The 26,978-nt window shown below is 37.8% G+C and overlaps 1 protein-coding gene across 25 annotated transcripts in view; it reads left to right on the top strand.

Moving 5' to 3' along the window:
* Positions 1-26,978, top strand: part of ARB2A (ARB2 cotranscriptional regulator A) — a 424,113-nt gene that overhangs the window by 31,337 nt on the left and 365,798 nt on the right. For 11 of the 25 annotated variants that reach the window (XM_081498710.1, XM_081498733.1, XM_081498720.1 and 8 more), the window contains exons 2-3: positions 16,028-16,129; positions 21,392-21,492. In XM_081498710.1, the coding sequence (XP_081354836.1) occupies positions 16,060-16,129; positions 21,392-21,492 (171 nt within the window). In that variant the 5' untranslated portion in view covers positions 16,028-16,059. Of the gene's footprint in view, positions 1-6,220; positions 6,345-13,719; positions 13,806-16,027; positions 16,130-21,391; positions 21,493-26,978 lie in introns of all 25 variants that reach the window. The other 14 variants (XM_081498707.1, XM_081498706.1, XM_081498709.1 and 11 more) reach the window with 2 other exon arrangements.

The following is a 26,978-nucleotide window of genomic DNA, read 5'->3' as shown; positions in this document are numbered from 1 at the left end:
ATTTCAGTCCCTATTGAGTAAAATCTGAATCCTATTAGGTGGTATGTGGCCAAGGAATGAATTAAATCATGACCAAAGTGAGTCAGTGCTTCCCACCAGAGTCTCACTGGAAGATGTATGTAAGGGATAGGGACAGGCCAGGGAGGCAAATGATGATTGACAGAGAGTCCCAATGCACAGAACTAAAGCTAGACTAGAGCACTGTGATTTACAGAACTTTGTATGTAAGTGTTCACATTGATACCTGGGAAATACTATTTGCCCCTGGTGTCTAGATAGAGCAGGCCTACATGGATGCCAGCCTGGCTATGGTGGAAGGGATGACAGGGACATTTGAAGAGAGAAGTTCTTTAAGTGAGTCTGCCTGAAGTCCACTTAACAATCTTTTTTTCGTGGAAGGAAAGAGGAAGCATGACTGAGATGGTCAGGGCTCTTCCTCTTTGAGACTGTGCCTTGACCTTTGGCATCGTAGCTGTAAAGAAAGAGATAGGGGAGAGAGGGCCACTTAATACACAGCGAGGAATACCGCTCCAACGCCGGCATCATCTCTTTCAGACTATAGGAATCATCACCTCAAAAAGAAACTAGGTACCCACTAGCAGTCACTTCATTCTATCCCCCACCCCAGCTCCTCCAACCTATTTATTAGTTTTTAGAAAACAGATTTTTTTAGATTTCACATGTAAGTGATACCATATAATATTTGTCTCTCTCTATTGAACTTGCTTCACTAAGTATAATATTCTGTGGGTCCATCTATGCTGCTGCAGATGGCAATATTTCATTCTTTTTAATGTCTCAGGAATATCCCATTGTGATGGAGAGTAATTTTTATCAATCTTAATTCTGAATAGCAAACCAAATAGAATGAGACAATTTTGGTGGATAGCTTTTATATATGTAATTAATTTCCTCCAACTAACCCAAACTCTAAATTGTAATACTCTCTGATCATATAAATTAGTCCACAAGAGTGAAAACTTTCTGTAGGATGAAGAAACTGGAATCATTTTCCTAGTTGAAGTTGAGTAGTTTGAGTTTACCAGCCAGTTGTAGCTAGTAAGTTGTACCCAATAAGAAACTGGATGTGAAAGGATCTGGTGACTCTGTGAGTAACATGTGCATTTAGGAGATAGTTAAAATAGTGCTCTTCTTTGGACACGACTTTGATTTGAATGAAGATAGAACTCACATACTTGAACTTTTCTAGACATATATTTTAGTAAGATTGGACAAGGATATACACAAATTAATTTAAATTCCATTATGATTATTTTCAATGTACCTTGGAAAGCCAAGTCAAATCAAGAAGTATTTATTGGGGGCTTTCTTATTCCTGTAAGCTGAATTGCTAAGGATAGCCTTTTTGGAGTTTGAGCACATAGTAATTGAAATCAAATTATTTCCGATGTTACGTGAATTACTAATATTTTTTAAGGAATTTATAGTTTATAAAATGTGTTTGTCTATATTTTTTCATGTAATCTTCATAATCATCCTGTAAAAGGAAAGTAAAAGTGTTAGTCACTCAATTGTGTCCAACTCTTTGTGACCCCATGGACTATAGCCCGCCAGACTCCTCTGTCCATGGAATTTCCCAGGCAAGAATACTGGAGTGGGTCACCATGCCCTTCTCCTGGGGTTCTTCCTGACCCAGGGATTGAACCCATGTCTCCTGCGGTGCAGATGGATTCTTTACCATCTGAGCCACAAAGGGAAACACCCTGTAAAGGGAAGTGCTCTTATTTTCTTTGCTATTCCCATTACTTAAGTTAGAGAAGTTGTGACTTTCTCAAGGTCACTCAGCCACTAGGTGGTGGAATTGAGGTTAAAAAATCTGAATTTGTCATCCCAAACCTACATCACATTGCTTCAGGAACTAAGGAGTTCCTTTAGCTGTGCTTGGATTGGAACAAGGTGTTCCTACTCGGGGCTGAGCTCTGACCCACATACAGATGGCACTCCCTATAGCAGCCACCGTCCTCGGTGCCCTGGGAGCCCGTGTTCCCCTGGGCCGTGTCTTCCATGTCTGCTGCCGCCGCGTGACCACTGCCTCTTCCCCAGTGCTCGTGTGTCTGAACACGCGCACCACACAGCCACACTCACACACTCTCCAAAACACAGATGTTTCACACAATTGCCTCAGAACTACAAACTGTCCAGGACTGTTACCAACTAACCTTTGCTGATGAGCGACTTCTGAGTAACATGCATACTTTAACTATAATTTAGATGGATGTTTTAGTTCCTCTTAAATCTCTGGTACTGATTAAGTTACTATGTTTTGATTGCAAGTAGGCTCTCTTGGGACTTCCCTTGTGACTCAGACAGTAAAGAATCCACCTGATATGGGTTCAAACCCCGGGTTGGGAAGATCCCCTGGAGGAGGGCATGGCAACCCACTCCAGTATTCTTGCCTGGAGAATCCCATGGACAGAGGAGCCTGGCGGGCTACAGTCCATGGGGTCATAAGAGTCGGACAACACTGAGGTACTAAGCACACACACACAGGCTCTCTTGAACTGAATTTCTAGAGCCTGACTTGGCATTGATTCTTCGGAACCAAACCAGCTCCAGGGATCCCAGGGACTTAACCCAGTTTTACTTGTCCTGTGATATATTTTGCACTTTCATCATTACATTGAGAATGAAGTAGAAAGGCCTTCTGTTAAAGGCCTAAAATAATCTCTTTCTAGGTCCTACCTAATACCTGACTAAAAGCAAACAAATGTAGGAAACTAAGGCTTCTGTGTGTCTTTGTGTACTTTTTATAAGTGTCCGTGCCATATTTTGAGCAAACAAGGCAAATAAATATTCTACTGTTTCATGTTTTGAAATGCTGACTGGATAAAGATTACACATGACAAGTTATCTGTAGTTTTATTTATACATACTGGATTCTCTGTTGGAATCATAGAAGGCAAGAAGATATGATAATTGCTTTGTGTAGTTCACAGAATGAAATTGCAAACCGAGATGTTTTGAATCTAGTTTATACTGTAACCATTTCTAGGAAACCGTATTTAGACAGCAGTGGTTATCATGAAGTATACAACATGTCAACTGTGTCCCAATTCACATCAGTAAAAACCTTCTACCAATTTATTCCCTATAACCTAACCTCCATCAGATAATACTAAATAAACTATGTCAAGTGCATGTATTAATATATATATATAGATATATATATCAAATGTATCAAAACAGCTTGCTGGCTGCATTTGCAGTAGTGTTTATCTGTGGTCATGCAGGTTATAACTCTGAATTTTTATTAGGAAAACTAAATTGAGAATTTATAATGTTCCTGATTTAGTTTCACCAGCTGTGCCACTGCCAAGGAAAATAACTTGAGAAGGTAAAAATCTAACAGTGAATAAGAAAGCAGTAGGCAATTTGCTTCATACTTACCTGCTTCGCATCTGCTGCTATAAGGTTTAGGGTAAAAGATAGTGATTAGTCGTCTCTGAACTTAAATATTGTTACTTCATTGAATTGCAGTGTGTATCTTTGGATTGTCTTGTGTAAAAGAAGCATAATGATTATTAATTGATATTTGATCTTGGAAGTCTTGAAAACAATTCTTTAAAATGTGAAATTTATTTTTGCTCCTCTATCTCTTACTCATTGATTTGGGAATTTGACAAATATCCGTTGGGCTCCAAATGTATCCAACCTTGTTTTAGGGACAGACAACATACCTGTCCTCATGGAGATCAAAGTCTGAAGGGGGAACTTGTTATTAAACATTGAAGAGCAGTTACAGCTTTTTTTTCCAAGTTTTATTGAAATATAAGTGACATCACATTATGTACATTTAAGGCATATAATGTGATGATTTGATTTATGTATCTTTTGAGAAATTATTACTGTAATAAGATTAGTTGATACATCTCTCACCTGACATAGTTACCTATCTATTTTTAAGACCTACCCTCTTAGCAACTTTCAAGTATACAACACAGTATTGATAACTGTAGTTACCACGTTGTACATGAGATCCCCATAATTTTAAAATGTGAATTTTGAAAATGAGTCTGACATCAAAAATATTTTATACTTTCTCTTCAGTGAAGCGGTCACAATGAAATAACCATATAAGTTGTTCTGTTTAGAAATCAGAGCATTTGACGCCAGTGAAAAATAACCCAAAAGTTCATATTTACAAGAATACTGCATTGACAGAAGGATAGAGTGAAAAAGTGCAAGAAGTCTCCTGGGAATAGTTAATTTGGTCTTGGAATTGTTAGCAAGGAGCGCTGTATGGAAAGTCTCATTGTGAGCATTTCTATTTAACTTCTGCTGCAGGCTGGTGGATAATAAGGAGTTGCTGGGGACACTTGTACCCAAACTTGCGGGACTTGACAGATGACACCAATTTCTGAACGTAGCCCTATAGCCCTTACAAATATTGCTTTTTCTTACGTGTTGTAGTGGTCAGTCTGAGTCTTATATCTTTTGTTTGTGGCAGTTTGGCAGTTTGATCTGGTCACTAGAGTATAAGCCCCACCCAGGCCGTGACCATGTTTAACTCTCCATTGCACCCTAGTGCCTTGCACATGGCTCATCATGTAGACAAAACTGGTTCTTGAAGGAATATAAGCATATTTCATCTATGTATAATCTACAGAGTTTTGAGTTACCTATTCACAGAAGAAAAATAGCATCTACCTCCATGCTAAGTGACAGTGCTTTCCCAGTCACAGTCTCACATTCTAGTTATTCCTAGGTTAGGAAACCTCACATTCCGGAGAAGCAATAAAATACCACTAGTAATAGCAACAGTAAGCTAAATACACCTTCTGTAATATTAATTCTCAACCACTACAATATGATCTACATTTTACAAATGAGGAATCTGAAGATTTTTGAATATTAAGTGGCTTGTCCCTAGCCACAGAGCTGTTATTAAGTGGGGAAGCTAGGATACATTTATAGTATTAAAAAAAAAAAAACAAGGTATGTTGAACTCTTAATTACCCATCAGGCACTGTACTAAGTGTTTCGCATTAAACCTCACTGTAACAACACGAGGGAAGCGTGGTTATGATTTCCATTGTACGTGTGTGGAAGACGAGGCATGGAGAAGTTAGATAATTTGCCAGGAGCACATGGCTAGCTCGTGGTAGAGCCAGAGAGACCTTCCTCTTCTATTTCCCCATCCACAGTCAGAGCTGAGAAAAGGGCAGGAGTGATTTATGACCCTGGGAACATTCTTAGTTTAAAACTATTATTTTAAGCATTATTATTTTTAAGTATCTTCTGCTCTACTCTGTTAATTATACAAATGCCTGAGGTTTTAAACATAATCGTACAGTATACCTCTTGAGTAGAAACTGAAGTTTACCTTTTGGGTAGGTAAGTAAATCAATCAGAGGAATATTGTCTTACTTACCTTAGCTTTTATGTAATCTCATTAACAGTTATGGATTGGCTGTATTACTTTAATTTTTTCCCATTGTATGTGTTCCATTTTTTTTCTGTTAAATTTTAAAATAGTGTTTTTTCCCCCTGTTTGTGGGCACCCTGGGAGAAACTGACTGTAGTTGAAATGCCTTCCCTTTGGCCAAAGCAGAGCAGAATTAGATTTTAATAAATTTTAACTTTATACTATGATTATTTACTGGGGTGCCATTTATAGACTATGACTTCCAGACATTGAATCTGACATAGTTTTTTTTTTTTTTAGGGCTGTTTTTTCCCCTTAAATTTGCATTTTGAATTATATACTAATGGGTAGTATATGTATGTTTCTCCTTCTGCCTGTCTGCATGTCCCAGAAAGAAAATATTCTGACCTGGTACATGACATATGCTTGCAGTTTACTTTACAAGAAGTTTCAGGTTTTGAAACTACCTGGAAGTTTTTTTTTTTTTTTTAATTAGATATTTGGTGACTATACCTAAATAATCAATTTAGCTAAATTCAGTTCAGCAGCATTAGGCATATGTGTATATAAGATATTGTGTTTGGTGATATGGGAGACATCAAGATGACAAACAGTTGATACCTTTACCCCGGGGCTTGTAATCTGTTAGCTGACCCAGACAAATACGTAAATAACGGTAATGCAAGGCTATGATAGGAGCTGTGGTATAGGCATCAACAGAGTGCAGTGGGAAATCAGGGCAGAGAGATTAATCCCAACTGGGAGGATCTAGGACCTTCTCATGGAGTAGGCAGGACTGAGTAGAGCTTAATTTATTGCTTTCATTCATTCTAGACTGTCTTCTGAAGATTGATGTCTATTTCCTTGAGCTCTTTAATTTTGTTGCCAATTTGGATAAGCATGGCACAAATCCAGCAGGGAGGTCCAGATGAAAAAGAAAAGACAACAGCACTCAAAGGTACATGCTTAATTTGCTTTTTCAGGATATTTTCATTGTGCCTAATGAAGGTACAGGAATATTTAGGTGACCTTACATTCATTTCAGTTCTAAAATAAGAATATCTGTAATCTGTAATTATTTATATCCATCACAGTGACCAACTCAATGTCTGAGATATAGTATGTACTCAGTAAGTAAATCACAAAGTCATGTGATTTTACAGCTGTAAGAATTCTTAATGCCTTTCTTATTCAAGGTCATGTATTTAATGGTAAAACTAATACCAGAGATCTCTTGAATCAAGCCTAGTGCCCTTACCATATTTTTGTTGTTTGAAATGTCATACTGGGTTAGAGTAATGTTCTGTCTAATCCTGTATTCTGTCTTTGTGGCATTGCACTAAGAATATTTTATGAGAAGCTCTCTGTAAGAAGGAATCTGCTTTAGACTTTCTTTGGGAATAGAAAAGTGTGAGGAAAGCAGGTTTTAGACATATTAAATAGTAAACTGAGATCCCACTTAAATATCAGGCTGGAGAAGTTTGAGTGTGGAGTTTGGGAAAGTGTTTGGGTTGGAGATTAAAGCTTTGGGAATCATTAGCATAGAGCTAATATTTAAAGTTATGGTCCTAATTGATATCATCAGAGATTGCAGTGTAAGCAGAAAGAGAAAAAGTCTGAAGACTGAAGTGTGGGTCATCTCAATCTTACAGTCAGGAAAGTGAGGAAGGCCTAGCAATAGACACTTAAAATGATTTCTAATAAGATAGGCTGCAGGCTAGGAGTGAGAGAAAGATCCCAAATACCTACTGAAGAAAATGGGTTTAATTGATTTAATCATGATTATAAACCAGGCTTCACTGGTTGTTCAGACAGTAAAGAATCTGCCTGCAATGTGGGAGACCTGTGTTCAATCCCTGGGTTGGGGAGATCCCCTGGAGGAAGGCATGACAACCAACTCCAATATTCTTCCCTGGAGAATCCCCATGGACAGAGGAGCCTGGTGGGCTACAGTCCCTGGGGTTGCAAAGAGTCGGACACGACTGAGTGACTAAGCACACGCATAAACCAGGCTAGATGAGGACTGAGAGTTTACTTTTATATTTAACAGTGTGGAGGTTATTGATGGCCTTCACAAAGAGCTGTTTCAGTGAATTGACGGAAATGAAAGTCATATTGGAAAACTTCAGTTATAGAATAGGAAGAAAGGAATTCACATAGCAACTGACCACACACATGTACTGTTTTAAGAAAAAGGAGAGATATGCTCTAGATGGGAACAAACATTTGCAATTGGTATATCTGACAAAGAACTGTTATCCAGTGTATATCAAGGACATCAATAATCAATAATGGACTTCCTAGATGGTGCAGTGGTAAAGATTCTGCCTGCCAGTGCAGGAGATGCATGAGATGAGGGTTCGATCCTTGGGCTGGGAAGATCCCCTGGAGAAGGAAATGGCAGCTCACTCCAGCGTTCTTGCCTGGAGAATTCCATGGACAGAGGATCCTGGCAGGCTGTAGTCCATGGGGTTTTCATTGTTTTTTCATCTAAATAGACTTGCTGGGTTTCCACTTGGAAAGCTTTTGTCTACCTTCAACCTTACCTGATAATATGAAAATCTGATCTCTCAAGTTGTGGTTCCAATTTAAACTTCCACAAGCAGTATATAAGAAATCAGATTGGTTTTCTGGATTTTAGAGGTTAAAAGCATATGGGTAGAGTCTAAATATAATAAGAAGGTTATAAATATAGAACTTTCTGAATTCAAACTGAGGTTTTCCCACTTACCATGAAACAAATTGCTTATCTTCTCTGAATCTTTTTCTTCATTGGTACAATAGGAATATAAATGCTTAGCACATGAGCTTATAATGATTAATGAAGTAGTCAAACTAAAAATATTAGAAGATAAAATGGCAAATGTTAAATAAAGTGTATCTTAGAGCAAATTGACAGAATGAATAAAATTTATTCCTCAAACAGTCCTAATTATCAGTTTTTTTCTTTTATGAACTATGCTTTTGGTATTAGGTCTAAGTACTCTTTGCTTAGCCCTGCTTTATGAAGATCTTTTCTTATGTTTCCTCTAAGAGTTTTATAGTTTTAGATTTTACATTTAAACTAATGATGTGTTTTGAGTTAATTTTTATTTAAGAGATGAGCCTTAGGTCAAGGTTTGTATTTTTTGCCTATTGATGTCCCAATTGCACCAGCACTATTTGTGAAAAAAAGAAAAAACTATCTTTTCACTATTGAATTACTTCTTCATCTTTTGAGGTTCTCTTATTTTGTTCCATGTATCTGTGTCTATCTCTTCTCCAATACATACTCTTGATCACTGAACTTAAATAGTAAGTCTTAAGTTTGGCTAGAATGATTCTCCCCAGTTCATTCTTATTATTTGGCTTTTCTAGGTCTTTTGCCTTTCCATATAAATTTTAAAATTGTCTATAACTGTAAAAAAATAATTTCAGTTCAATTGCTCAGTCGTGTCCAACTCTTTGTGACCCCATGGACTGCAGCACACCAGGCTTCCCTGTCCATCACCAACTCCAAGAGCTTGCTCAAACCCATGTCCATCAAGTCGGTGATGCCGCCCAACCCTCTCATCCTCTATCGTCCCCTTCTCCTCCTGCCCTCAATCTTTCTCAGCATCAGGGTCTTTTCAAATGAGTCAGTCCTTCACATCAGGTAGCCAAAGTATTGGAGTTTCAGCTTCAACATCAGTCCTTCCAATGAACACCCAGAACTGATCTCCTTTAGGATGGACTGGTTGGATCTCCTTGCAGTCCAAGGGAATCTCAAGAGTCTTCTCCAACACCACAGTTCAAAAGCATCAATTCTTCGGCACTCAGCTTTCTTTATAGTCCAACTCTCACCTCCATACGTGACCACTGGAGAAACTATAGCCTTGACTAGACGGACCTTTGTTGGCAAAGGTAATGTCTCTGCTTTTTAATATGCTGTCTAGGTTGGTCATAACTTTTTTTCCAAGGACCAAGTTCCTTTTAATTTCATGGCTGCAGTCACCATCTGCAGTGATTTTGGAGCCCCCCCAAATAAAGTCTGTCACTGTTTTCATTGTTTCCCCGTCTGTTTGCCATGAAATGATGGGACCAGATGCCACGATCTTAGTTTTCTGAATGCTGAGTTTTAAGCCAACTTTACCACTCTCCTCTTTCACTTTCATCAAGAGGCTCTTTAGTTCTTCTTGGCCCTCTGCCATAAATGTGGTATCATCTGCATATCTGAGGTTATTGATATTTCTCCCGGCAATCTTGATTCCATCTTGTGCTTCATCCACTCCAACATATCTCATGATGTACCCTGCATATAAGTTAAAGAAGCAGCGTGACGTTATACAGTAAATAGTTTACTTGCATTTTAATAGAGATTGCATTTAAACCTATAGACGAACATGAGGAGAATTCATATCTTTACTAGAATTGACGTTTCCAATCCATGAACATGGAGTATCTGTCATTTATTTAGATCTTAGATTTCCTTCATCGACACTTTGCAATTTTCATCATATAATTAAGTCTTATACATATATTATTAGATTTGTATTATAATTTTTAGAGTGAGTATAAGTGGTATTGTGTTTTTAATTTCAGTTGTCACACATTTACTGATCATTTATGGAAATACAGTCAAATTTTGTGTGCTGATATATTCTTTGACTTTTTGGAGGTTGCTTATTTTTTTCAGAGGTTTTATTGGTAGGCAAATTGGAGTTTTCTATGTAGATCATCGTGTTATTTGCTAATTGGGCAGTTTTATTTCTTCATTTCCCGTCTTGCTTTTTTGCCCTGGCTAAGACTTCCAATGCTATGTTAAGTAAGAGTCATTAGAAGGGACATCCCTTCCTTATTCACTAGGTAATAGTGAGTGGTGGTGCTCCCATTTTCACCCCTTGATTTCTGGACCTATGAGTTCTGGGTCTGGGAGAAATAGCACTATATGTTCAACACTAGTTCTGAGTGTATACCGCCTTCTAGAGAATCTTGGTCCAACCCTGCAAGATTCTGCCATCCAACTGGCCCTGTAACTGAATCTTCAGAAGGCAGTCCACCATTCTGTCAAATTAGCTGCTTCAAGATGGTGAGGACACGGTAAGACAAGTGAGTTCCATGAGCATGGGCCCATTGCCACACTTCTTTTGCTGTGATGTGAGTTTCTTGATCAGAAACAATGCTGTGTGGAATACCATGATGATGGATAAAGAATCCTGCAAGTCCACAGATAGTTAGATGTGTCAGAAGCCTTGAGTGCAGGGAAGGCCAATCTGTATCCAGAGAAAGTATCTAATCCAGTAAGAACAAAATTCTGCCTCTTTCATGATGGAATTGATCCAGTGTAATTAACCTGCCTCCAATTACTTGGCTGATCACCCCCAGGACATGGTGCCATGTTGAGGACTGAGTGTTGGTCTCTGCTGCTGGAAAATTGGACATCCAGCTATGACGGTAGCCAGGTTGGCTTTGGTGGGTGCAGGTTCATATTTCTATGCCCATGCATGACCTCCAACCCTGCCACAATGGCCACTTTGTTCTTGAGTTCATTGGGTGATGACAAATTTGACCAGGGTAAGGCCGACTGGTGTCCACAGAAAGAATGATCCTGCGCACTTGATTTTTAAAATATTCCTCTGTTGAGCTTACCTTTTAGTGAGCATTCACTTGGGCCGCTAATATTTTCACATTCTGTTGCTCATTCAGAGAGGTCTGTCCACGTACCTCTTTTCCACGTTTCCTTGTCACCAATGTTCTGATTGTGTTCCTTCCAAGTCCCTGACCATCCAGCCAAACGGTTGACCACATGCCCATGAATCATTTTATGGGCACTCATCTGGTTGTATCTCTTTCCAGAGAAATGGAACAGCCAGGTGCCCTGCTCTCAGTTCTGCCCACTGGGAAGATTTCTCTTCGCCACTGTTATTTAGGGATGTCCCCAAAGGGGCCTCTGATGCTTCCCCTGTCCACTTTTAGGTGGTGACTGAGTATCAGGCAGAACCATCGTTGATCCAGACTCGCGTTTTTTCTTCTTCTGCCAGCTGATGAGGCTTTAGGTGTGTGCTGATGAATAGAAGGTGGTGTCGCAGGAGTGGAGACCATAGGCATTTGGGCTACTCCTCCATGTTACTTATTTTTGTCTTCAGGGCCTGCTCTGTCCTAACTACATACACACCACTTCCTATTTGATGATGGAGTGCTATTGTACACACCCAACTTTAATGCTTGGTGTGTCAGTTACCACCTAGTTCATGATGGCCTGCTAAGGTCTCACAGTAAGCTGGTAGCCTGTGGTTAAGTGTTCAATCTCCACTCAGGCCCAGTAGCAGGCCAAGAGGTATTTCTCAAAAGGAGACTAGTTACCTACAGTGGATAGTAAGGCTTTTTTACAAAATCCTAAGCCTGTGCTGTGAAGGCAGGAGAAGATTGATGTCCTAGCTTGAAGACAGTCATACAGAGAGTGGGAATTCTGTCTTGTTCACCATTTTTGTTCTACTCAGGCCTTTCGTGGATTGGATGAGCTCATCTGTATTGGAGGTGGGGGGCAACCTGCTTGGCTCAGTCTGCGGTTTCAAATGTTAATCTCATCCAGAAATACCTTCGTAAACCCGCTCAGAATAATATTCAACCAAATATCTGGGCACCCAGTCAGGTTGACACATAAAATTAACCATCACACTATTCATTTGTCTATGGAAACTTTGGTTACTTTTGCCTTTTGGCTGTTGTGAATAATACTGAAGTGAATAGGGGTGTACAAATATATGAATCTTTGTCTTCAGTTCTTTGGGGTATAAAATGGTATTTTTATCCAGTTACTTCATGTGTTTAATTGAAGTTTAGAATTCTAGTTGCTAAATCACTTTAATAACCAGAGATGTGTTTCAGAAAAAACGGTGGTTACATCTGATGTATATTTAGGTTAGAAGGATTCAGTTGTACTGCATTTTATAGGAGATTGATGGGATTTTGGATGGAAATGTTCTATTATACTTGATTTTTGCCTAATCTACTGCCTTTGGAACCCAATCTCTGTGAAATGCAGTTATATAGCTTTGTCTTCCTTTTACAAAGCAGAAAAATAATTTCTGACAGTTTCTTTCTGAATCTACTCAGTCGGCTTCCCTGGTAGCTCAGCTGGTAAAGAATCTACCTGCAGTGCAGGAGATCCCGGTTTGATTCTTGGGTCGGGAAGATCCCCTGGAGAAGGAATAGGCTACCCACTCCAGTATTCTTGGGCTTCCCTGGTGGCTCAGATGGTAAAGAATCCACCTGCAGTGCGGGAGACCTGGGTTCCATCCTTGGGTTAGGCAGAGCCCCTGGAGAAGATCACGGCAACCCACCCCAGTATTCTTGCCTGGAGAATCCCATGGACAGAGGAGCCTGGCAGACGACAGTCCATGGGGTCGCAAAGAGTTGGACACGACTGGGAACTAAGCGCACACACCCAGTGCCAATGAAATTAAAAAATACCTACATCTGGTTCTCTAACTGACAGAGAAGTTTGAGGATGCATAGTTTAGTTTAGTTATTCATTTTATCATTCAAAGGAACTTTTTGGTCAAAGCAAAAGCATATTTCTGTATTCAGAAGAGTTTATTCTTTTTGTAAGGTAGTGAAGAGAGGGGTTAGACTATATTAAAGCTTATATAGGACATAGAATAAAAGTATAGAGATTTTGAAAGAGTACTGACTTAGATATTGGAGAATAAGTTTATTTTTTTAATCCCACAGTACTATTAAGGTATAATTTTGGGCAAACCATTTTACATCTCAGGGCTTATTTCCTTGTCTCAAAGACAGTGAAGATAACATGTGCTACTGCTTTATAGGGCTGTGATGGTCAAATGAGGTATAGGATGTGAAATCTTTAAAATGATATATAGATGTTAGATGGCATTTTATGATCTGGACTGATAGAAAATGAATATTAGACATAATACAGCTGCTTATATTTTGGATGGTTTTGTGTGTATCTGATTAAGAGGATTCTAAGTTTTGAACTGTGGAAGATGACTGTGAAGTAAAGGAATTCAATTCAATGGAAGGAGAAAAGTGAGAATCTTCAAGCCAATTTTTGATAAAAAATATTTTAATCAATTTTGCAAAAATTTACACATTGGTCAGAACCTTACTAATGAATCAGAAATTTGTCAGCACGTACCCATTTGCCCCAGTATGCATACTTTGTGACATTTTTAATTTTACTAGATAATTTGCAAATCTTTTTTTTTTAATAAACTTGTTTGTATGTTGAAGATGGTATATTTTTGTGTAAGTTGAGGTTTATCCGGTGCAGTAGTTTGAAGAGTTTTAAACAATGACTTTTTTTTTTTTTTACAAGTTTTTTGGTATCTTATCTTTTTGTCTTACAGAGAGAGACTAGACACTGGAGGTAGACAAAATGATTTTTCCTCTGGCATAATTTTATGAGCTGTACAGATGGATTTATTATATATCTGTAAGTGAGAGACAGAAATAAAGTGTTACTTCTGAGATTCTTTTGTTTAAATCAAAGGCCAGGATTGGGGGTGGGAGTTGTTGATTTGCTATACTATGTGTCCTAGGAGTTTTTTCTTTCTTCAGGAACTTGAGTTTAAATGAGAAAAAAATCTCAAAATCTAAACTTAAAAAAGAAAATCTTTTGGGAGGTAAATAAATTTGAAGTTTATATTTTATTTGTTCCTAGTTTCCATATGATGCAAAAATGACATATAGTGAGAATTTTTGCCTCATCCCATAATAACCTATAAGAAATCGTTAAATACTGTTGACAGACTGATTTGAGGCTGGGGCAGGGAAAATGCAAGATAAGGCTTCAACACTGTGTAGTAACAGGAAATAAAATGCTCACAAAATAAAAAGATGAGACTGAGGAGCCAGGATGACTGTTCGCAATGTAGTGTCCTGGACGGCATCCTGGAACAGAAAATGGAAATGAATCGAAAAACTGATGAATAATATCTGGGCTTAGTTAGTAGTAATGTACCAACGTTGGTTTCTTCATTGTAACAAATGCAGCATGGTAAGGTAGAATGTTAACAATAAGGAAAACTGGGTATAGACACTATCTGTACTGTCTTTCAGCTTATCTGTATCTAAAATGATTCAGAAATAAAATGCTTATTTACAAAATATTGTTGACAGTTTTTTATTATGTATAATCAAATGATGTTAAGAATAGAAACTGTTTTGTGTCAGCCTGTTTTCTCCAGTTAGCATGTTTTATTTTTACTATTGTTATTTCCCCTCTAAAAGTAGAATGATGGGAACAGTGAGATACTTTATTTGGGGTCCAAAATCACTGCAGATGGTGACTGCAGCCATGAAATTAAAAGACGCTTGCTCCTTGGAAGAAAAGCTATGACCAACCTAGACAGCATATTAAAAAGCAAAGACATTACTTTGCCAACAAAGGTCCGTCTAGTCAAAGCTGTGGTTTTTCCAGTAGTCATGTGTGGATATGAGAGTTGGACTATAAATAAAGCTGAGTGCCGAAGAATTGATGCTTTTGAACTGTGGTGTTGAAGAGGACTCTTGAGAGTCGCTTGGACTGCAAGGAGATCAAACCAGTGAATTCTAAAGGAAATCAGTCCTGAATAATCATTGGAAGGACTGATGCCATAGCTAATTCCAATATTTTGGCCACCTGATGCCAAGAACTAATTCACTGGAAAAGACCCTGATGCTGGGAAAGATTGAAGGTGGGAGGAGAAGGGGACGACAGAGAATGAGATGGTTGGATGGCATCACTGACTTGATGGACATGAGTTTGAGTAAGCTCCGGGAGTTGGTGATGAACAGGGAAGCCTGGCGTGCTGCGGTCCATGGGGTCACAAAAAGTCAGACACAACTGAGTGACTGAACTGACTGACTGATGCTGTATTACCATTATTTAGATGTTTAAGTTCCCTTATTTATAGCACTAGTAAGATTTGGTGATCTTTAAAAGTTATATTAATATCTGAAAATTTTAAAAATGATAGAAGGAGGTTATTAACGTACAAATTAGTAGCTGTATATTCTGAAGGGAAAGAAGTTCATAATTTACCATTGTGGTACATAGGATCTGAGTTGTGATTGTTTGGAGAATTAGTTTTGAAAGTACTTATGTTATATTGTTGGAGAAGACTCTTGAGAGTCCCTTGGACTGCAAGGAGATCCAATCAATCCATCCTAAAAGAGATCAATCCTGGGTGTTCATTGGAAGGACTGATGTTGAAGCTGAAACTCCAATACTTTGGCCACCTCATGCGAAGAGTTGACTCATTGGAAAAGACCATAATGCTGGGAAGGATTAGGGGCAGGAGGAGAAGGGGACAACAGAGGATGAGATGGTTGGATGGCATCAACAACTCGATGGACATGGGTTTGGGTAGACTCCGGGAGTTGGTGATGGACAGGGAGGCCTGGCGTGCTGCGATTCATGGGGTCGCAAAGAGTCGGACACGACTGAGCGACTGAACTGAACTGAACTGAACTGATGTTATATTGATACTGTACCTCATCACAATATAGCACTTTGGAAACTTAAAAAATTAATAAGAATCTTATCAGTTAAGGCAACACATAAAAAGTAACCTAATAGAAAAAGAAAAAAAAAGTTAAAATAATGTAAGATGCAATCTTTGTTATTAATTATGAAAATGAATATAAGTAAATTTCATGTCATTTCTTTTCTAGATTTACTATCTAGGATAGATTTGGATGAACTAATGAAAAAAGATGAACCACCTCTTGATTTTCCTGATACACTGGAAGGATTTGAATATGCTTTTAATGAAAGTAAGTGGTGTATGCTATATATATGCAAGATTTGTTTAACCATGCTAATAGAAAATAAACAATCCTAAACTTTTATTTGCCAGCTAGAGAGTTTTATGTGTTTCTTTTGAGAAATAACATCTTATCCTTTCATGATGAAATTCTTCCATCAAGTAAGAGAGCCAAGTAATAATTTCCCATACTTGTCAAGCCACTTAAACCAACGGATATGAATTTAATTCATATTGTGAATCAAATGATAGGTGTATTTTCAGTCTTGAGGGCTCCACTCCCTTGTATCCAGCAGGAAGTCCCAAGTAATAATGTAGAAAGATGCTGTTATTTCACATGTTATTTAAGGTGAAGTGACTGGCAATAATTATCTGTGACACTATTTTAAAACATAATACTTGATTCCATTATTATTTTTTAGGCAACATCCTTATTGTAAAACTTTGTTAAGTTCTGAATAAAATAAGCTTGGGACTTGGGACTTGGAATAAGGTACTATAGATTGCAAGAATGTTTCTGGTACAAAGAACCATGAAACTGGATTAATAACACTGTAATACCTGAAGGGTAATGTTATTACAGGTGAGCTAGCATTTGAATTGTAGCTGTGTTTGTTGTACTACATCAACTTAACTGGTGGCCTGTTACCATTGTGTGTGTTTTTTAAAATTTTACACACATTTATTTTATTCTATTCACATTGACTGTTGTCATACCACCTAACAAAAAGTGCAAAAGCCTAATCAGTTTTCTAATACCAGGTCAGAGTCAGGTTGCAGAAGAGGAACTATACAGTAAGTTACAAGAACAGTTCAGATGTCCTGGCACTTGATGTACTTAAAGCTGTAAATATTGCCACAGGAGAATCTCTGGTCTTTGCAGCGTTCATACAGTTCCTGCCAATGCGGCCTTCTTAGATCGATGCGTCTCTGCAATATCAGTTATGGGTGTTAGAGCTTATAGTCTCTGTGTACTAGAATATTAAGCGAATATATTAGAGACATATTAGAAAGTATTAGAACATATTAGAAACTTTGATCTCTTTTCTGATACTAATGTTCATGCTTTTAAATAAAGGATCTCTTTTGGCAAAGTATGTGTGAGTAGTAATATTTTGTTTTTAAAGAAATTTTAAAATTTCTTTATAGTTTAATTAACAGAATCTAAAGAACTCTGAGACCAACATTGCCCCTGCCCCTTTGAAACAATGACCAGACTCCTCTTTCAGGCCAGAGATGGGGGCATGTGTTGGTAGGGCAGACGAATCATAGAACTATGTTTGCTTGATGAATAGAAGACGCCAGTTTTCCCTGAAGTCTACCTTTCATCTTCCTTGAACATTTCTTAAAGGAAATGAAAAAGAAAGAAGCAATACACTTTTATCTCTCGCTTTCTTATCAGATACGTTCACACACACACATCTTTGCTTACATTTTTACATTCTTGCATGCACATACTCACTGTTGGGACACACCTACACCTTTGCACATGCATGTGTGCTTTTGTGTACTTACGCCTGAATGCGTATGCACCCTTGCACACACCTATCATGTATTTTTTTTAAATATCCCGGACGTCGTCTTGCATAAATGTAGACTTACAGTATGGGCAAAGATGCTTGCATTCCAAGGAGAGAATGCCACTTCTATGGATCTTATTTTTAGCACGATACAGTTCAGGGTTGAATTCAGGGTGAATGGTGAGTATTTTTTTAAAGAGGTGAAGATTTGAAACCAAGAAACTAGTTTCAGTATTAAATCCCTAAGAGAGCAGTCCTATCTTACAATCTTCAGGGACTTTTTTTCAGGGTTTATAATGCAAAAACTTTTATGAAAGCTTTGAATTGAAACTTTCATTGACTAAAGAAACTTCTAAATTTTTCTAAAGAATTTTAAAGTTCTTAGTTGGGTAAAGAAGAATTAGGATACAGAGTTCACTCTAAGGCAAAAGAAAATCATAACAAAGGGGAAGAGATACTTTTTACCTGCATCAAACTGATACCTTGTTCTTTCAAATCACTGTTACCTTTTCAAATACTCTTTGTGTTTAAGGTGCCTGTTTAGCCATTCTCCAATTGCAGGTGATATACGGCCCAGGTCAAATGCCCTTGCCTTGAAAGATGAAGGTGAAGGCTTTTCCCCTTACACCCTCACTCTTACTCCCTATACCTTGGTGCAGTACTGTGAGGAATCATGCTTTTGTATCACCAAAAAATACATACATATATATATATATATATATGTGTATATATATATATATATAAAACTCCGCAACAAACTGTTTTGAGTTTGAATCTTGTCTTCCATGATAGGTATTTTTTATTGGATTCTTACTGTTATCAGAAAGTGTCTTCAATATTTTCAGTTTATTAATTCATGTATGTCATTGATAGCTTATCTTGGGTCTCAGACTCTACCACCAATCTGGTGAAATATATGGATACGCTTTTCAAAATAACATGCATTTGGTTATACATCGGAGATTTTACAGCTGATTTTAGGAGACTCTAAAATGTCCTAAATCAGACCTTTAACAGTTGCTAGAGAGATTTTCCAAATCTTTGAGAAATACAATTTGCAAATCCAACTGTAAGTGATCCAGATTATCTTTTCTGGTTAAGAATGCTTATTCTCTTTGCCTCTTTACCTTTTTACTTTTAATACTAGTGTTAGTAGTTGGCTGTTTTGGCAAGGCTCATCTTTCCTAAAGTGTCAAAATCATGGTCAACTTATGAGAATCATTATGTTCAAAATGAGTAGAGAATTAAAAAAAATAATAAACAGCAAACCTCTCTTTGAGATATAGATGTATCTACATTTAACTACATAAACTCACTCTCTTGGTAAGTCAGTTCCCTTTCAAACAACAGTCCCATAGAAAATACATTTCAAATTTTAGCTGCATCAATATTACACATTACTGTGTGCCACATGCCTTTTTAAGGCTGCTTTAATCAAAATCACAAATGTCAGATTTGCAGATACCTTCAATTCACTTGTATTGATGTCTTAAATGGGAATTTCCCTGTCCTCAAAAGAAAGACATAGATGTACCTTATAATTTATATGGCATCATCTGACCATAAATGAGTGTCCGTTATGGTGATCTAGTGCTGTGTCTCATGTTGAGTATTAAAAAACTTTAGAAATAAGAATTAGCCCTTATATTAAAAATACCGAGTATGTATAGTAAAATTGATTCATAAAAATAATGAAATCGTTTTACTTAGAGTAGTAATATTTCCTGGGTTTTAGCTCTGGTGCCATAGCTTTCCTTTCAAGTCTTTCTTCACTCTTGCAAGCCCTCACTGGATAAAAATCAAGTACTAGTAACTCCGTTCAGCTTGACTATGTACCTCTTCTGCCACTCCTAGGATAGAGGCTAAAGTTTGAGGCTGCTCCTATTTGATTTCATGTGTTCTCCATTGTTGTATTATTCAATTAGTCTCAGTATTCTCTTTGTTTCTGTTAAACTGGGTTGTTTGTTCACCATTATTTGAACTTGCCACCTTTTTTTTTTTTCAAAATTCTATTTTCATTGTCTGAATAGAGGGGAGGGAAGTTGTTAAAGCACTTGGTCTGTTGTGTTTTTCTCTCTTGAACACCAGGAGAATGCTTCTGGGGAGACAAGACAGGTGGCCTGGTCTGCCATGAGGAGAATCCTTCTCCATGAAGTATTTTGAACAAGTTAACTAGTTTGGCATTGCTTACAGTTAAACCTATAACCTGCAGATATGTAATTGCATGTTTCTTTGGAAAATATCCCATGAGCAGTACAACTCCCTGGCACATGAAATAGAAGTGTTTATAACCAGCATGCTTACCAATGTGTGCAGTACCTCATATGCCCCACTTAGAGACCTCACCTGTTCTGGTCCAGAGCGTGCTATCCATTGAGAAGAGAAACCTGGGGAGACACAGCCAGGCTGTTGCAAACTACTCCCTGCTTTGCCTGTGCCTCTTGGTTGCTTGGACCATTGAAATTATTAATAAAGTTATTTATTGTCAGTACAGTCACTGGACTATGTGAATCTGTCTTGACAGTCTTATCAGGTCGGTTTATTTCTCTTCCTTGGTTCTTGTCTCCTCAAAACAAAAGTTTGGAACAACAGACTAGAGGGTTTAAAACAACAGAGAAGTCACAGTTCAGGTCGGCTCAAGCAGACAGATCTTTTATTAGACAGACACTCCCAAGATGTGGGAGCCGGCTGATCCCAAAGGAATCATCATAACAATTCCTCTTGATTCCCCCTTTTTATACTTCTTATCTCCTCCTTTTGGTTGTGCCCTGTGCAGAATAGGGCTTGTACCCACCACCAGTCAAGAAAGGGAATGCAAATAGGCATAAGTTCCAGGCTGATTGACAACTGCAAGTTATATAACAACAAGCTCTGTTGCGTGTGTCTTCCCATAGTTCAGTCTGTTGTAATCAGATGTATGTATATGTGTAGAATATTTATGAACCCTTAATGGGCTCCTAGCTGCCTAAGGTTACTTGAGGAAGCCCCTGTGGTTAGTTTGTATCCACTGTGTGCCTAGGGCATGTGCAGGAGTTGGAATAGTCTCTGTGGTTATTTTGTAGCAAATCTGTGAGCCCCTCTGGGTGTGTCTTCCAGGGGGTTTAGAGATCAGCTTGCCTCCTTTTCAGCTAGGCCACCCCTTGTTGCTCATGCCTGACTTCCTACCTACCAGTCTAAACCTGCCTTGGCTCACTGTCTCTCTCCCATTTCCATTTGAAATCGTATTTGTATTTCAAGCCAGTTGAGAAATTTCACTGAAACCTTTGAACCGATTCTAGCCTATCGGTATCCTTCATTTTTCTAAACTCATTTTAGACTTTATTATCTATGTGAGTTGCCTGTAGCAGTTTTTTAGATTGTTGACTTTACTCTTTGTAAAAAGTTCCTTACTTTTAAATATTTATGCTTTTACTCCTCAGGTAACCTCTAAGCTTAAGAATGGGGACCATGTTCATGGCTATAGCTAGCAAAAATCTTCATATGTTGTAGGCCTTCAAATATTGTTAATTTGCTTTGGGTTAGAGAAATGAAGATGGAAGACATAGCCTTTGAGGGCTTGGGTCCTTCTTTTATACTATGTATACATTTGCACCATATGGATATTTAAAGAAAAAAATCTAATGAAAAAATGAGAAAGTCCTGAGACATTAAATTTTTATTAAACATTATTTATTATACTTTATATATTATTAGAAATATACTCTGAGTCATAGCACTATTTTAACAAATGAACTTGTTTGCTTGTCTTCTAGAGGGGCAGTTAAGACACATAAAGACTGGGGAGCCATTTGTTTTTAACTACCGGGAAGATTTGCACAGATGGAACCAGAAAAGATATGAAGCACTAGGAGAGGTATGGTTGTGTATATGATTTAACCTTGGGTTTTTTTTTTTCCAATTTTAAATAGAATAAAGGTTTAAGTTGAAGCAGTACATGTATTCTTTCTACAAGATGATTCAAAAAGGGTTTTGTATTTTTTGTTTATTTTTAGTGATAATGTTAGAAACATAATTTCAGTTTAAAATTTTATGTTTTCACACAAATCTTCTCATGGCCTTAATATTTTGTAATGAGTCATTATAAGGGGGACACACTGATGCTAAATTTTATTTTTTTTTAATGTTTTTAGGAGGTTGAGTCCTCTGCTGTGCCAGGAAAAATAAGTCTTTTAAATGCTTATCTGAAACAAAAAGCACAGAGAGTTACCATTGTTAATTATGTGAAATGATGGTTGTGTTAATTATCCTGGTCTTGGCAATTTTTCTTAGCAGTTTCCTGGCAATTATAAAATCATCTTATTGTGTATTTTAAGTATATACGAATATAGTTATCAGTTATTGCTGAAAGTTACAAAAAAGTGTTTATCTATAGGAAGAAAATTGCTATTGGCTAATAAATTAAATATAAACGACTTGTCTTTGACTTGATAAAGGATTAGGCCTTGTGAAACATTACATGCCTCAGATGCTACCACTGCTAGGAACCTTTGAAAATGTCATTTGTCATTCAAGTGAATGTTTTGTTAAAGCTCGGAGTTTTACCCATTAGTGTCATATTGCTGTTGTTGTTCAGTCGCTCAGTCACGTCCAACTCTTTGCAACCCCAAGAACTGCAGCATGCCAGGCTTCCCTGTCCTTCACTGTCTCCCTTAACTCATGTCCATTGAGTTGATGATGCCATCCAAACATCTCATCCTGCGTCGCCCAGTTCTCCTGCCTTCAGTCTTTCCCAGCATCACGGTCTTTTCCAGTGGGTCAGCTGTTCGCATCAGGGAGCCAAAGTATCGGAGCTTCAGCTTCAACATAGTCCTTCCAATGAATATTCAGGGTTGATTTCCTTTAGGATGGACTGGTTTGATTTCCTTGCTGTCCAAGGGACTCTCAAGTCTTCTCCAGAACCACAATTTGAAAGCATCAATTCTTTGGCACTCAGCCTCCTTTATGGTCCAGCTCTCAAATCTGTATATGACTATTGGAAAAACCGTAGCTTTGACTATATGGACCTTTGTCAGCAAAGTGATGTCTCTGATTTTTGATGGCATATTCTGTGTTTTTCATAAAATGCATATGAAGACATTTGTTTACCGTGATAACTAGACAACCGCACTGAGAAAACTTTTCTCCTCAGGGATGGATAGGGCAGAATTCAGAAATTTGAGTTTATTGCCTGAGAGCCTGCCTTAATAAGCAAACTTTTGGTATGCTCCAATTTTAAGGAGACAGCTTTTGACTTCAGCCAACAATCTAAACCAAAGCCCCTTTTGTTTTCTGAAGTGTTTTCCTATAGAATATTGAGTTTTGTCCGCAGCTGAGAGGTACTATATATGTTTCACAACTGCCGTTTTAGTTTATGTTTATTTCTCTCTTAAGGAGATTCTTATAGCAGTCATTCAGCAGAAATTGTTTTTAAGACTTGCTCCTGAAATGCTCTATCATTTCTATGTAAATTAAACTTATTGTGTAAGTAAAATAAACTGAGATGTCATTTTCTTTTTAGAATGCAGTGTCATGACTACACAAAAGAGTTACTCTTTTACACTCACATAGTTACATTTTTATAGTCAAACAAATGCTTTTGCTAGTATGTGTATATATATTTTTACTGTCTATATATAACTTGATAAAAACATATAGCTTTTAATAAGTTTGGTTAATTTGTCTAAATTTAGAAAGATACTTTCAGTTTAAAGAAGTAAGAGAGTGATGTGAAAGGGTGATTTTGAAAATGGAAGTTTTCATGCACATATATCGGAGACAGATGCCAAGGAATAACGTTTCCTTTGAAAGATTAGAAAGGCTATTATTTAAGTAATAAATAGAATGGAAAAACCCAGCATATAACGTGTCAAAGTTTCTCAACTGTCTCTTTCATGTCAATACTGAATTATTATTAAATGGAGAATTTGTAACCCAGAAGAAATTCTAATGAAAGATTTGATTTTTTTGCCTAAATTGGGTCTTTGCACTTCCTTTGATATTTGTTTACTTCTTTAAAAGTTAATAAATTTTTACTGTGCTTAGTAAGAGGATAGTATTGATTGAACAGTCTTAAAAGCTTGGTTTTTTATTCATGGTTAGGACCACACTTACAAAAAAAAGAAAGTAAAGGCATCATTTTTTTACCCCCGGACCTAAATTAGTAATATGTGTTGTAAAACAGTGCAAAGTTCTTGAAAAGTACTACTACTAAAAAAATGGAATTTATGCAGCTGTAAAAATTGGATTTTTTCCAATGGCCATATTCAGGTATTTGAAATAGGAGCAACTTAAAGTAAAGAATAATAATATAAGTTATTATGTTAATAGTCAAATATTTGAATATAATGTGATTTGTGGTTGTTGTTCAGTCGCTCAGTCGTGTCTGAGCCCTTGTAATCCCATGAACAGTAGCATGCTGGGCTTCCCTGTCCTTCACCATCTCCTGGAGTTTGCTCAAGCTCATGGCCACTGAGTCGGTGATGCCAGTAGATCATGTGTGACTAATACCTTCATATAATGTGAAATTCCCACATCTCATATTGTGACAGAAACAGAGGTCTGGCTGTCAGGAGATCTGGGTCCTAGTTTTGGCTCAGCACTATCTCTGTGGTAGAGAAAATATAAGATGAGCCTAGGACATTGTCTTTTTTGGAAAGCAAACGCCCAGTTTAATGGTGGTATGGGAATAGGACAAAGAAACCCAGCTTGAGAGGATGTCCTTTGGCCAAAATTGGGACAGTTTGAGGGTAAAACAGAATAAGGCTTCTATTGATTATAAAATATTTAATTAAAAGTCATGACTCTATAACATTTTTAGAATATAGTTAATTTGTTGTCATAAGATGAAAATTATCTGAAAATTGGTCATCAAAGGGAAAGAATTAAGTAGCTTGACATTTTATGAGAACCCATAGTTCATTTGCAGTTGAAGAAGGAATGTTTTACTTTACCAAAGAATACCAGCTACTAACAGTAAAAAAAAAAAAAAATGGATATAATTAGAAAATCACCATCATTCTAAAGATGTTCCCTCACGAGTCCCATTTCCTGCTAGTCACCCACTAATCTGGGATCTGCTGTGAGGGGACTTTGCAGATGTAATTAAGGTTACTAGTCAACTGATCTTAAGATCTTAAGAGAGGGAGGTTGTCCTGGATTATCTGGGTGAATTCTGTACAATCACAAGAGCAATTAAAAGCCGAAGAGAAAGGGCAGAAGAGTCAGTCACAGAGACTAAATGCAGAAGAGGCAGGAAGAGAGGTTTCAGGCACGAGGATTCGCACACCATTGCTGGCTTTGAGATAGAACCAGGGAGAGGCCTGCAGGAGCTCAGGGTACCCCTAAACTAATAATAAGGAAGGAAAACTCAGTGGACTGGATTTTGCCAACAACTTGAGTGAATTTGAAAGGAGACTTGCTCCAGAACCTCCTGGTAAGAGCCCATCTGACTGACACCGTGATTTTGGCTTTATGAAAGCTAGAGCAGGGACGCCAGTGGGACCAACCCAGATTTGTGATCTGTAAACTGTGAGATGCTGAACTGTGTTTAAAGCTATTAAGTTTGTGGTAATTTGTTAAATTAAGTTTGTGGTTGTTAATTTAGTAGTAGAAAATTACCTACCATACAACCCCTTCATGAAATAATTGAATATTTGCACAGTATGTTTGCACAGAATATTTGCACTTTTCCCAGAGTATCACCTCAGAGATGTCTTGCAGTTGTAAGGGGGAAAATACATACCTTAAAATAGAAATTTAGCTGTCAGCACAGTACCTAATGAACAAAGTTAGTATCACTAGTAGTAGAATAACTTGACATTCTGTATCTTCTGATAGGAGGCTGTTTAAAGTACACAGCATTAACTGTGGATATTCTTGCTACATATGCTGACTCTGACGCTAATCAGCCCTTTAGAGTTGTATTCCATTTTCATGAAATACAGGAACAGAGGGAAGAGCAAATGACACCACAAGGACACAATCCAATACGAGGGACGTGTAGAAGACAATACCATTAAAAATACCGAAAAGATTTATGTGTTGGGGGTAAAGAGACTGTTGTAGATGAAAACAAACAAGGAGACAGCAACCAGCTTGCATATATGATTATTGATGGGACTTTGGTTAAAAAAATAATAAGGTAAAACAAACATCCTCTATACTCTTTAGGGGCAACTGAGGAAGCATTGTTCATTTTTTTTCAGGTATGAAATATTGTGTGTTATGGTTATGTAGGGAAATGTCCTCGTTCTTAGGTGATGCTAGTGAAATATTTAGGGAGAAAGTCATGGTGCCCGCAAGCTATTTTTAAATGCGTCTTAAAGAAGAGGAAAAACCCAGGGAAATAAGAAGAAAATATGTATGGCAAAATGCTGTTAGCAATTGTCCAATCTAGGTGAAAGATGTAAAGATGCTTATTGTACTATTTTTCAACATCTCTGTGTGTTTGAAAAGTGTCACAGGTTGAATACTGGGGGAAAGGAAGCTGGTGATAGGAACCTGAATACATTTCACGTTTGTGAGTGAGGCTTGCTCCCTGGCAGGTGTACTTCAGTGCTCTTGGACTGCACCATTTTATTTGTTGTGTGCTGTGCTAAGTTGCTTCAGTCATGTCCAACTCTTGCTGACCCTATGGACTATAGCCTGCCAGGCTCCTCTGTCCGGGGATACTCTAGAAAGGATTACTGAAGTGGGTTGCCATGCCCTCCTCCAGGGGGTCTTCCCAACCTAGGGATCAAACCTGTGTCTCTTAGTCTCTGGCTTTGGCAGGCAGGTTCTTTACCATTAGAGCCACCTGGGAAGCCCACCATTTCATTTGGGACCCAGCAAATACTAGAATTGGGAGTACTTTTTTTTTTCTGGGGTAACAACATCCATTCTAGGACTTGAGTTGTCTCCCAGTAGTTTATTCCATTTTTTATAAGTACCTTACTTAGTATTTTGCCTGAGGCATAAATGCGTTTGGTGTCACAGAGGCGATGAACTCAGTGGGTGAGCATTATGACAGTTTCTGTGAATCTCTCATACTCGTGTATATCATATTGGATGCCAAGAATACAAGGCCCTGCCTGCTTTTTCACCTGGGCCATTTCTCATGAGTTGTGTTTGCAACAGGCAATATTGAAGCATGAGGTTAGGTCTTTCTCTGGGACAAAGAACAGGCTTGCTTACAGCTTGCTGTCAAATGGTAAGCTCCCCAAGCTCGATATTTCTCAGCTTCAGCCTGAACGTCTGTGTGTGCAGCATCCATCTAGGGTCATATCATGTTGTGCCCCATGGACTTGGGGTCCAGGAAACCAGTGCAACTATGCTGATGTTATGCTGTGATGAGTAAAGCCCTTTGTCTGTGACCCAGAAGTT

The sequence above is a fragment of the Giraffa tippelskirchi genome, chromosome 6 (genome assembly GCF_054371585.1).
Source record: "Giraffa tippelskirchi isolate mGirTip1 chromosome 6, T2T-mGirTip1v1.2.pri, whole genome shotgun sequence".
Lineage (NCBI taxonomy): Eukaryota > Metazoa > Chordata > Mammalia > Artiodactyla > Giraffidae > Giraffa > Giraffa tippelskirchi.
This window is presented reverse-complemented; position numbering and strand designations above follow the sequence as displayed.